The 14,049-nt window shown below is 40.9% G+C and overlaps 1 protein-coding gene across 3 annotated transcripts in view; it reads left to right on the forward strand.

Moving 5' to 3' along the window:
• Positions 1 to 14,049, forward strand: part of LOC116065808 — a 28,577-nt gene that overhangs the window by 12,235 nt on the left and 2,293 nt on the right. For all 3 annotated transcript variants that reach the window (XM_035994991.1, XM_035994990.1, XM_035994989.1), the window contains exons 4-7: positions 11,354 to 11,590; positions 11,682 to 11,945; positions 13,219 to 13,482; positions 13,718 to 13,858. In XM_035994991.1, coding sequence (XP_035850884.1) covers positions 11,354 to 11,590; positions 11,682 to 11,945; positions 13,219 to 13,482; positions 13,718 to 13,858 — 906 coding nt within the window. The remainder of the gene's footprint in view (positions 1 to 11,353; positions 11,591 to 11,681; positions 11,946 to 13,218; positions 13,483 to 13,717; positions 13,859 to 14,049) is intronic.

Consider the following 14,049-nt stretch of genomic DNA (forward strand, 5'->3'; position numbering starts at 1 on the left):
ATCATCGTAACTGGACCGATGCCTGCTGAAGACGGATCTGTGATCCTCCGACTGACAGCTGAGATCTCCCAGAGCCGAGACACCGACACATACGGCTGCACAGTACAAACAGGAAGTCACAACATCACTGTCTTTTGGGGTAAGGTCTTTTTTGACGTTAGGCAACTAAGGTTGCTTTCACACCTACCTTGTTTGGTCCGTTTAAAACGAAACCTGGAGCGTTTGGTCTGATAGTCCGGTTGGTTCATCTGAACTCTGGTGCGGACCAAACAAACAAACTCTGGTCCGCTTGAAAACGGGGGTCTCGGTTCGCTTCCAAGGGAACTAGAGTTCAGTTCAATTCAGGTGAGAACACAGTCCGACCCAAATAGAGGAAGTGAACCAAAAACAGAGCATTTACTAGCCTGCAGTTTCAACCTTGCACACAATTTACAGACTTATATATGATTTAAAGCAGTGGTTCCCAACCTTTTTTCCTTGGCGCCCCCCCCTACTTATATCTAAGAAAAGCTGAGCCCCCCCTCCGAAAACGAAGGTGAGGTAACTTTCCCTTACTTTCTTTTTTGATACAGAGGAGTTATCAGCACTTTTACGTTTCTCCGCCATGTTTCGTTCATAAAATAGTGATGCCGTGGCGGCAGGAAAAACGAGGATGATAGCAGATAGCAGCTAGCAGCTAGAAGATAGCAGCTAGCAGATAGCAGATAGCAGCTAGCAGCTAGAAGATAGCAGCTAGCAGATAGCAGATAGCAGCTAGCAGCTAGCAGCTATCAGCTAGCAGCTGACCTGATGACAGCAGGGTCCCAGGTTAAGAGGTCCCGGAGGTTTGGCCTACTAAGTAGCCTGCCTACAAGTTTAAGCGAGAACAAAAATATATAGTCTTTATACAGACTTTTGTATACATTATATATTCTAGTGTATTATCATAATTTGTTTAACATGTGCAAATATTTTTTTTTTTTACCTCAACCTCAAACCAGATAAAGACTTGCGCACCCCCTGTGATCTTTGCCGCCCCCCTTAGGGGTCCCCGGACCCCAGGTTGGGAACCACTGATTTAAAGGACAATTCCGGCGCAAAACGAACCTTGGGGTTATTAACTGTTGTGTACCTACTCTGTCGCTCTCTGGGACATGTTTTCATGCTAATCGAATGAGTTTGGAGCTTTAACGGGGCTACCGCGGACCGCTGGTTAGCTTACAATGCTAGTATCTAGGGCATGGGGACACTCAAATGAAATCGCTATTTAATACCACTAAAAAGGCTCGAAACATCACCACACTTTAACGTTAGCATAATTAGGGTCCCTAAATGTGAACCGAAGCATTGACAACGTTGTAGGTGTACAGATAGTTTATTAAAAAGATAGATTATAAAGACAGTCGCGTTCATGTTTACTTGCGGGGAGCCATCTTGGAAACCAGTCATGACTAGTCGAACGCCGTGCAACGTGGAATCTCCATAGACAGTATGGGAATTCCACGTTGCACGGGGTTCGACTAGTCATGACTGGTCTGATCTTTTTAATAAACTATCTGTTTACCCTAATTATGCTAACGTTAACATGTCCCAGAGAGCGACAGAGTAGGTACACAACAGTTAATAACCCCTAGGTTCGTTTTGCGCCGGAATTGTCCTTTAAGGGATGATAACTTTCATCCATATGCTGTTCTGAGCGGACATCGCTGGTCGTCTGTGTGACATCATCACCTCTCCCCTTCACTCGCTGTCTGTCTATATTTTTGTTGATATTGTTTGAAAATCTAAGTACATTTTCTTAGGTAATAGTCAATGTGAAGTTTTAGTTAGTATTGGTGTTTGGAATTGGTAACTTCATGGTACTTTGGTCCTGATTTTTGACGTCTGATCGTTTCTAACCTTAGTTTTGGACAGAGTGGTCAGAATGGGTTTTCAGGATCTTCTTTCCTTTCAGATGGGACTACTCTTGACGGCAGTAACCTTCTTTACCACCTGAGTGTCTTTTGGAAAATGCTGACAGTAATCGTTGGAGTCATCTGCATTGTGTTTATAATCACTATTGTATCCTGTGCAACAATATGTCTGCTTAAATGTGGTAAGGCTTATTATTTCTGGCATAAGTGTAATTTACCTTACACACAATCAAAACTGGCCAATGCAACCCCCCCCCCAAAAAAAATTTCCTTTACATAAATAAAGACATTTGCACCATAGCTTGATGCAGAAAAGGTGTAAAAGTGGAGATCTCAACCCCCCCAATGTTGAACCCAAATTTACACCTTTGATTTCTGGTATCAAACTTAGGTAAATTCACTACAGAGACACCAATAGATCAGCTGAGCTGATATATTAGTAACAAGAAATTTCAGAACAGAAATGCCCAAAATATGTTTCAGGTTATTTCATACAGCAGATGCGTTGGACCCATTTATGAGTCCGCTGTGACTCTGGGTGTCTCTCACTGATAAACCAGAGACTTTCACATAGACGTTTCAGTTTCACCTCCCTTCTTCTATCTACACAAACACACAGAGGGGCGATTATAAGTGGGGTGGCACAGGGGGGACCAATAATCATTCAAGGGGGTCCCGGGGGGACAATACACATTTTCTATAGGCTCAGACTTTTAAAAAAAACAATTCCAGTGCTGGTTCCATGGTACATTCATTGGTCATGTGACAAGGGCTGGGGAGATTGGCAGAACAGGCAGCCAAGTGAAAGGACTCTGATCCAAAGGAAATCACAATTGTCAGATTGACAGCACTCTAGACAAATGGATTTGGGAGGGGGGCGGTGCCACCCCGTGCCCCCCTTCTAGCCCTGCTCCACACACACACACTGTCTCTCACTTATCCACAACATGAAGACTTTCTATTCCTCTCTTTCCCTTCTCTCCGTATCACTTTTCAGGGAGGTGATTATTGGGGTCAGGTTGGGTTTTGGAAACAGTGTCACCATTACATACTTTGTCCACCAGAGAGCAAGTTTATTTTTCAAGTGTAAAATGTACAGCTCACTACATCTGTTGGTCACAATTCTTCAACATGTGTCCTAATTGTGATTCCAATTTTCCTTGCAGTGAAAAAGAAGTCCAGTCCTCCTTCAACAGTTGATCCACAGCTGGCGGAGCAGTTTACCAGGATGATAGGGAGTGTTGCTTCTCCAGATCTGCAGAGCGTTATTTTTTCAGTCACACAAGGGAGAGAGGGAAGCAGAGAGTCCCACGAGCAGTGGGAGATGGTCGTTATGTTAAGGGATCAAAGTCACTATGATCCAGATTACTTTGCTAATAAAATTGATGGAGCACAGCGATAGTTAATTGAGGAATTGAGCGGAGAATTTGAAATTGTAGAATGAGAAACATTTAAAATATCAACTGTGAACGTCAGGTTTTACTGTCAGTCCCTCAGAGACGCTGTTATTTTGCACTGATTCCATTAATCACAGAACTGTGTTTAGTCCTCATTCATCATTCTCTACAATGATAAACACTCATTACGCTGCTCAATAGATAGTAATACATCCACACATTTCAAAAACATGAACTGTGTTTAGTCCTCATTCATCATTCTCTACAATGATAAACACTCATTACGCTGCTCAATAGATAGTAATACATCCACACATTTCAAAAACTTCAGAAAACACATGTTGTAGTATTCGTATTGATCAAAAGTAAAACATTGTCTTGTGGAAGTATAAACTTCACACTGACTTTTCGGACATTTTAACAAAATGGCCCAAAGTAAATATGGTGCACCATGCAGCAAATAGGGAATGATTAGTCTGAACCCTAGCTCTGCATCCCGGTGACAACCAAACAACTAAGCCACCAAATGTACATACTGTAACTACACTTATACATTGCCATATTCTACTGCTCTTCATACTATTCATCCTGCACATACACTTATTCTCACTACTCTTATGTTACCGTTTCTGCACTACAATGGTACTGTTACTGTACATATCTATATATGGTTCATACTGAATATCCATATTTATTCTGTTTTTCTTATAATATATTCTGTTAATACACTGCATATATATTATTCTTACTATTATAATGTTACTGCTACTACATTGCACATATCTGTACATGTTGTTCATACATTGTTCATATTACATAGCCATATTTATTCTGCTCTTATAAGGTAACTGCTAATACACTGCACATATTTATATTTAATTTATATTATTCTAAACCACCTTCTGTAAACCAACTGTATACCACTGTCTACACTGCACTATATTTCTTGTCCTGTCTATGCACCACCTGTCTATACTTGGTATATCACATTGCACTTTTCTACTCTTTTTGCACTTGCAAACTGCATTTCATTGTCTTTGTACTTGTAATCTGCACAATGACAATAAAGTTGAATCTAACAATAAAGTTGAATCTATTTTTGGACAAAGCTTCACTGTCAATTTATTATGGCCGTTAACCTGTCCGTAATTGCCACTTGAGGCCACAAAATGCATGACGTTCAAGCGGGGGAGCTGTGTTCGTGTCCTGGAAAAAGTTTAGGGAAAACAAGACTTTCAACCAGGAAACAGTTGTTACTGTCCTTGAAGTACTACTTAAGGGGGCCGGTGTTTTAACCCAAACCTTTTTTTAATCTTAACTAGTTGTATTTCAGATAATCTTTCTCTTCTGAAAGACATTCACCAAAGTGCCACACAGCAATCATAAGTTAATAAGTCACTCTGTTATGGTCCAGGATAACTGAAATGAATACCAAAGACTGCCAGGTTTTTGGCTTGGACCCAAGTGCTGGAAGGCAAGGAGGGAGCAGCAGTTCGAAATAATTATTTAATGGACTAAACACAAAGCGACTTACAAACACGTAACCAGGTGATATTCCAAAAACACAGGAAAAGAACAGGAACACGGAAGGAAAAGGAAAACCCAGGAACACGAAAAACTACAACTAGACCCAGGACGGAACATGTTACAGACTGACAACAAATGACGACAAACCAACAACAGACACAGAAAGCACACAGACTAAATACACATGTAAACGAGGGTGAAACAAGGGACAGGTGACTCAAGGGCTGGGGAGAGGTGAAAGTCATCAGGGTGGGGCAGACAATCACAAAGGCGGGAAAACACAAGACAGGAAGTAAAACAAGACAACATGGGAGAAACAGGGAGACTACAAAATAAAACAGGAAACTAAGCATGAAACAGACACTGGGTAAAACACAGAAGACAGAAAAAATGAGACGTGAAACTACAAGGAAACAGAACAAATAAACACAATAAAACAGGAAAAAAATCCACAACAGAAACCCACAATCGTCCAGAAGTCCATAATGTATACTAAATTGATTGATAATAAGTATGGGCAAGACTGCCTTTATTTAGCTCCATGCAGTCACATCAAATGTCAGCTTCAGGTACAGTGGATCCAGAGGTGGAAAGAGTACAACAATATTTTACTTAAGTAAAAGTACTATTACTTTGATAAACATTCACATAAGTACAAGTAAAATTACCCATATAAAAATCTACTCAAGTAAAAGTAAAAAGCATCTGATTTTAAATTTACTCAGATTAATCGTTATGTAGTTACTTTTTAACAGCAGGGGAGATATACTTATTTATACTTATATATATTTACACTTATTTCATATGTTATTTATACGTTTTATACTAAATTGCAGTCTTTTGTGATTTGATAAGGGCACAAAGACATTTAGTTTGTTGACGGTACTTTACACAAAAAAACTACTCTATAACAGTTACGTGAGTAGTTGTAATTCGTTACTTTCCTCCTCTGACAGGGTCAAATCAACATAAGTATGTGTAACATATACATGAGTATATAAAGGCACTCTTTGGCAAAGTAACAAATGCAAAGTATGACCACTAGATGGCTCTAAAAGATATATAGAAGAAAGAAAGGGATGATGTGACAATAATATCATGAATCAGAAAAATACACTTTGAGTTGGTTTTGGATGAGATTTTAAAATAATTCAATCTTTTTTGGGTCAGCTCTAGACGTATCCTCAGATCACTGACTACCAATGCTGCCAATCATCAATTATTTTCTTAGAAGAATTAACCCATCTTCCTTAAAACTGCTTTTATCCTAAAAGTATATCACTAGTTCAGCAAATAACTCACTTTACATGCTTGTTGTCCTCAGTGTCATTGCTTGAAGCCTTGGGTGACATGATCTGGGGCCATGATTAAGATTATTTTTAACTTTTTAGTGTGGAATTTACTATGTATCTATGTTTACATAGATACTCCAAAGCGCCCTGAAGGAGGGTCTGGCTACTCCACATAGCATTCGGGGATGGGAGAAAAACGTGCTCTGGTTTAATGGCATGTCTTTAAACCAGGGGTCACCAACCTTTTTGAAACTGAGAGCTACTTCATGGGTACTGAGTCATACGAAGGGCTACCAGTTTGATACACTCTTCTGAAATAACAAATTTGCTCAGTTTATCTTTAGTTATATATGATTATTAATGATTAATGATAGTCATCTATGTGAAGACACTGATCGCGTTAATGATTTCTCATTATCAATAATTATCAACAATGACTTAACAAGGTGGGAAACAGATAATGTCAATATTCAATTTTCATTTTTAGAACAGGCCTGAGGGCTACTCATGTGGTCCTTGGGGGCTACCTGGTGCCCGCGGGCACTGTGTTGGTGACCCCTGCTTTAAACCAATCACAATAGTCATGGGCGGCACTAAGCGCAACACGGAGTCCCGTTGTCGCTGCAGAATAGCCTCGACAATGGACTTGTTTTGGTGGAACATGTGTACGTTTAAAAGTTGTTTTAGTCGCGCAACAGAAACCTCAGATTGGACAGATAGTCTAGCTAGCTGTCTGGATTTACCCTGCAGAGATCTGAGGAGCAGTTAACCATAGTCCTCAGAAATCCACCAGAGTTTAGAACGCCAACACAAAGAAAGAGGAAGGTAACGGACATCCAGCCGAAAAGAAGCGACATACAGCGAGATTTCCGGCATCAACTGAGCGATCCCGGAAGTGGAAGATTGCGGATGTAGACTAACTGTGCTGGTTGGGGCCGACTGGCTGTGAGTTTTTGTTTTTGTTTACTATTTCCTATTTGGTTTTTCCCACTGTCAGTTTCTCTGTTGGCCCTGCCTCGTGTTTCTGTTGTTTTTCCCCTCTCTCCTCCCACTACTGCTGCCAGCTGATTGAGCGCACCTGGTTTTCATTCCACCATCACCTTCTCCCGCCGCACGCACCTGCCTCCCATCTTCAATCAAGATCAGTATTTCAACCCCGGCTCAACAGACCACCTTCGCTTGATCGTTGCTCCAGTCACCCTGGTGAAACTCTCGTTATTTCCCTGTCGCCTTGCCGAACGCTAACTTATCTTTTGTGTTTCTCTCCTGCAGTCATCATCTCCATCTCCGCCTGTCATCTCCAGTCAGCTGGCTTCACCTCTCGGACCCCCTCCCACGGCATCCTGCTTCAACCCGCCTCCGTCTCTGTCCCCAACCAGCCTCTCCTCGCTTTCCCTGCTCTCCAGCCCCAGTGTCTCTCCCTCGGCTCCTCGGTTACGGCTCCCCTGTGCTCCCCTGAGTATCCTGCCTCTCCACGCTTCCCCGGCTCTCCTGCCCCAGTGTCTCTCCCTTCGTGCCTCGGTTATGGCTCCCCCGCGCTCCCCTAAGTATCCTCGCTCTCAAGTCTCTCCATCCTCCCCATAGCTGCTTCCCTGTTCCTGGCGTCCGCCTCCCCACTCCTCTTATTTTCAATAAACCTTTTTATGAGCTCTGCGTTTGAGTCTGTTCTGTTCCCAGCGTAACACTACCCTGTGAATAGTATGAAAGACAATAAAGTTAATCTTGATTCCTGAAGAAGTACCAAAGGCCCCTCAAAAACCTTAAATAACCTAATTTTTGATCTTTAAGGCCCAGGGCTAAAAAAGAACACTTAAGCACACCGTGTAATATCAAACTTAGTGACAAAGATAGTTTGGCACTTCTTTGTTAAACAGAGAAGGGACAGAGCCATTTCATATATGATTCTACAGATGAAGAGTGAAACTAAACAGGTTTGCAGATAATGACACTAGCAGCAGGCAGACTGACATGGAATTTAGTCTGCTGCACATTCACTCTTCCAAAACACCAACCCTTTTTTTCTCAACAAATTTACAGTGTGTGATTCAACAAATTATTAGTTGGTACTTTTAAAAAGATCCACGCTATGTGTGTGCGAGATGACTGTTAAGATCATTAATGATAAAAATGTCTCCAGGTTTACAGATTTTCTAAACTATTAACTTGCTTTCTCAACTTAAAGCAGCCGGAGTCTAAATAATACTACACATGAATGCTTAAATTAGAGGTAGATATTATGGTAGACATTAACCGTTTGGTTATTTTATAGAACTGTTTCGTATAACAACAAAGTGGTCGAGGCACGGCTGTTTAAACTGTCTGTCAAAAACATTGTGTTAGAATCACAGATTCCATCCTTTTTTTTTATTTCACAAACTCCAACATCTACAGTTATGTCGTGTTTTTCAGTGTAGTTATACAATTATACAATTCATAGAGAGACATCTTCCGTCTGCTGGAGACTGTTAATATCCAAGGCAAAGTTCAAGGCCCACTGACAGGTGCTTTTTAAAGATGTTCTGAACCAAAGTGTTTGACAGACTGTGTGAGCCTGACTGTAGGACCTGCAGGGCAACTTAATTGTGCATGGACCGTATTATCCTGTTCAGATTTCTGATAGGACATATTAATAATAATAATAATAATAATAATAATAATAATAATAATAATAATAATAACCAAACTGGCACTAATGTGACAGATAAAATAGAATCAGGTAGAATACTATGGACTAACAACCCAGTAAAACAAATAGCAATTAGAGGACAGAGTTTTCTACTCGCAAGTTTTAAATGCTCAGCAGATATCATATCCATTCCACATGCCTTATTATCTTTTAGCATCATAATTGCATCATATATTTCTTGAGGGAAAACAGTCACATATTCATTACTATCAATGTTACCCACTGTAAATGAGTTAGTTTTAACACAGTTAAACAGCTCATAATAATGTTTCTGCTACAACTGAGTAATTAGACAACATGTTTGGATTTTCCCCATGCCAACTTGTTAGTAGGTTGCAACATGTGAGCTGTGTACTCTACGTGTCAGACTTGTTCATCCAGTTTGTCAGTGTAGCAGGGTTAGCTTTTGAAACACAGCCACTCTAAAGGATTGCTGCTTATACTCTTGATGATAATGCTTCAAGATGAAGTGGATTCAACTTTTGATTCCATGTTTACTGATGTCAACTATTACGTGTGGTAAGTAACATTTCATCTGTCCTACTGCTGAATTATCAGACGCAATGTGTTCAGACAGAACTGCAGCAGCAGAACAAAGACTGCACAACACCAAGCCGAAGTTGGTGTTGTCATTTGTTGACAGGAACAAACTCAACAATTTCTTCCATTTTTAAGTTAAGTTGAGGTAAAACATGACTAAGTATTGTATAGGTACTCAAGTAATGAATTTAATCTACTTCTACTCCATTACATTTCATTTGCATTTTTCTGATGGCTGAAGTTGTCGTCGATCTCAGAGTAGGACCTTTACATTTTAAAAGCAGGACTTTTACTTCAGTCAAAATTGCATCAGACTTCTGATAACGTGAATAGCTTGCTATATGATCATTAAAAGGAAACAACTTTACTGCAATAACTTGAATCCTGTTTCATGTGCATGTCATTTGGCATAAGGTGTAGCACTTGATTGAAGTGGATGGGTAAATGTATGCATTAAATGTATTTGTGGATGACATATCTAATTAGTTGAGTAGTTTTGAAAATGCACTAGTGTGTTTACATGCATAGTAGTAACTTTTATGGCCTCATTTCTTTCTTTCTTTTAAGATTATATTTTGGGCGTTTTAGGCCTTTGTTATATAGGAGAGCTAATGATGTAAAAGGGGAGAGAGAAGGGGAATGAAATGCAGCAAAGGACCGCAGGTCGGAGTTGAACTTGCGGCCGCTGCAACAAGGACTGAGCCTTAGTACATTGGGCGCATGCACTGCCAGATGAACTATCCAGGCGTCCCGTTTGGCCTGATTTCTAAACATCAACATGTAAACCAGAAAGCTAATGGCACAGTTCCAACAGTGTATAAACATACACAGGAACAAATACTGTCGATAGTAGAAGTATCCTGACTGCTGTGATGTTCGTATCACGACCCCTGGATACGAAGACGGAAGACAACAGCTTAGTTCAACCTGCATATTATTGTGTCGAATAAACAGCTTTAGAACTATTCCTTAAGACATTTTAAAACGCATCTTAAGCATGTAATGGGCAACATGGCTCGTCAAACCCGTAAAGTCACTTAGTCACTCAGTAAAGATTATTTTACTTGATAGACAGCTATTGTGCAACTATTTGGAGCCATTGTCATTACACCACTGTCCAACAGTATTACCACAGAATTACATGGGTACTCCCTGAGTATTAAAAAAGCACAACAATCAAAACAAACACTTAAAAACAATTAAAATTGTATAAAAAGGCTGTTGAATAATAACAGATAAGGTATTGCACATTCCCAATAGATTAGCAGCCTCAGTAATAAATAGATAAATAATAAATAACTTGGGAGATGTAAAGATCACACGGATTTGTTTGAAATGAGTTACATTATTAGACCAAGTTTGACTTTACAATCTGCCCGCTACATCATTATATTAGATAACACCACTAATGTCCTGTTCCTGTCTCACAATATAATCCAGTGGTGGACTGTCCTCAGAGCAGCCTGAAGTAAAAACTGTTTAAAACAGATTCTGTAATTATAGTTTTTAAACTTTTTGTATTTATTGGACAGGGACAATGCACAGTTCCTTAGCAGTGCCAGAGTTAGCTGTAATCTAATTTTCATCCGTAGTCCCTGGGCAGAAAACAAAGAATAACATCTCTATCACTGGACACTGGAGTATAAAAACACTAACACAGCAGTAAAGGACACCAATCAAATTTCACAGTATTAAAACTCGCCCACAACAACAACAACAACAACAACAACAACAACAACCAACACATAAGAACACAACAAAATTAGCTTAAGCCTTTGAAGAAAAAAGGCTTGTCTGTACGCTTGCTGCTTAGATCGAGTCAGGTGCCATTCCTTCTCTCTCCTATGTTTTGTTTTCTCAGCTGCCTGTACTTGTTTAATTATTGCGCAAGGACTTATATCGTGCCAGTGGCAGTCAATAACTGTGTGTACGAGGGTATTATAATTTGCATATGACATAAAGATGGGCCCATAAACCCAGAGTGTGAGTTTTGACCCTTTAAATGTATTTCTTTTTCAGGTTTCCACTCTCTGAAGTTCTTGTCTACAGGACGTGTGCAGCCTGGAGATCGACCTTTAGTTGAACAACTAACTGTATTTGATGGAGTTCCCATCTCTTACTGTGACACCGTGACTAAAAGAGAACAACTCAAACCTACCCTGGAGTCCCAAAAGTTACCTGAAAACTGTGATGAATCGAGTCATAATATCATAGCGTCTCTCTACGAGATTCCAAGATTTATGAACAGCACAGCGTGTAAGTTTTTATAATGTTTGTTTTTTGTGACATGTTGATAAGGGCTGCCTGACCCAAAACCAGAAGTTAATCTTGCTGTCTTCCTGTACAGATGTTGTACAGCGGCGGCGAGGCTGCATCCTGTCAGCCAATGGGATGGTGTTTGCTTTTGAAGCCTGGGCAGTAGATGGGATGGACTTCATAACCTTTGACCCTGAATCTCAGAGATGGACGTCCCAGTCTCCCTCTGCAATACCAGTGGAACAACGCTGGAACAAGAATACATTAATGAATTATGCCTATAGACACTTCATTAGAGAGAAATGTCCACAGATGATCCAGGGAATTAAATTAAGACCAATACAGCAGGAAACAGGTGAGAGCTGAAACATTACACACACACACACACACACACACACACACACACACACACACACACACACACACACACACACACACACACACACACACACACACACATTTGTTGTTGTTTGTTGTTGTTTCCCGAAGTGTAGGGAGTTTTTAGAACGGCAACACACAGAGAGTGGAAGGTGATGCGATGTGGGGCAATTATCCTGGAAATGTAGTCTGGCTATCACCAGACAACCTGATTTCACAGAATTCCCTGAAATGAACACGGCCCCTTAACTCAAAGTCGGTGGCAGTTTCACGGAATCGCCGAAAATTCCACGATGGGCCCACGAAAGAATTCTGTGAAATGAACACGGCCCCTTAAGTTAGGGAAAAGGTCGTGGGTGGGCTTACGTTTCCATGACACACGGGACAACAACGGGACAGTTGGGTTTAGGAAAAGAAGAACGGGACGGTTGGGTTTAGGAAAAGGAAAAGAAGAACGTGATGGTTGGGTTCAGGAAAAGAAGAAAGCAACGGTTGGGTTTAGGAAATGTGACACGCGGGACACGATCCCCGGTCTCCTGGGTGAAAGTCCTGTGTTGTTTGACCCATCCATCCCCCCAGCCAACCTCTCTATGCGGATTTTCAGGCTTTCATACTACTCGCTACCGTAGTCGCTCTTAATGCTACGTCATCTTCTCATTGACTTTACATTGGCATTGTTTTTCATGAAGGAATTTTCACACATTCCGTGCCACCACCACATAATGCGGTGTTAACAGTTTGTGATCATTTCACGGAATTCTGTGAGACCAGGCTACACCAGACCAAGCTCAATCTTTTAAGATTGAACATTAGTCTGGGGAGTCTGCTGTGTATTTTCTACTGCACAAGAGGCGTGATCAACGGGCATAGTTCAAATGACTCTGTACGCAATTGGATAGTCCTTCAACCAATCAGACCAACGATCCGGGTGACGTAGCAGCGACAGCGGCACCAATGGGTCGCTGCGCTTTGGTGGCCGCCATGTTGAATGTAAACAAGAAGCTGCTTGGTCGCTTCTCTATCGTCATCGTGTTCAACCCGCCAATAGCGCGCCAGGTGGATAAGCTAGTTTGTGATTGGTCCCCGCAAATTTGTAACAAAAGTACGTACAGGTTTCCAGAATGAGCTGCAGGGCCAAATCAAATCGCCGGCAGATCGGGCTGGGTTTACCCAGTGTACTGGAAATGTACTTCCTTTGATCCAGATGATCACAATCTTTGATACTTAATATATCATTTACTTCTCTGCAGAGCTACGTGTATTTGCCAAGCCCATTGTTGACACAGACCAGGCACTGCTGAGGTGTCATGTGATGAGTACTGACAAATCAGTGAGCTCGGTGCATCTGATTGGAAATGGGGCTTCCAGGGCCAGATGGATCATCGTAACTGGACCGATGCCTGCTGAAGACGGATCTGTGATCCTCCGACTGACAGCTGAGATCTCCCAGAACCCCGACGACACATATGGCTGCACAGTACAAACAGGAAGTCACAACACCACTGTCTTTTGGGGTGAGACCTTTTTTGAGGTTAACAAAACATGGTTGTAATATTTTGGTTTATATTGTTTAAAAATCTAAATAACATTTCCAAGCTGAAAGTGAAAGTGAAGTTTTAGTTGGTATTGGTGTTCAGAATTGGATACCTCCATGGTACACTGATCCTGATTTTTGACGTCTGATTGTTCCTAACCGTAGTTTTAAACAGAGTGGTCAGAATGGGTTTTCATGTTCTTCTTTTCTTTCAGATGGGACTACTCTTGATGGCAGAACCCTTCTTTACCACTGGAGAGCCATTTGGAAAATGCTGACAGTAATCGTTGGAGTCATCGGCATTGTGTTGACAGTCACTATTATATCATGTGTAATGATATGTCTGCTTAAATGTGGTAAGACTCAATATTTCTGTTTTTAGACTTTAGTAAATTCCCTACAGCGACATTAATCAGCCGATTATATCGGTGAGTCGATATAACAAGAAATGTCAGAACAGAAAAGCCCAAAAATTGTTGAGGTAAATTCATACAACAGATGTGTTGGACCCATTTATGAGTCCGCTGTTACTCTGGGTGTCACTGTT

Source organism: Sander lucioperca, chromosome 18, assembly GCF_008315115.2.
Source record: "Sander lucioperca isolate FBNREF2018 chromosome 18, SLUC_FBN_1.2, whole genome shotgun sequence".
Taxonomy (NCBI): domain Eukaryota; kingdom Metazoa; phylum Chordata; class Actinopteri; order Perciformes; family Percidae; genus Sander; species Sander lucioperca.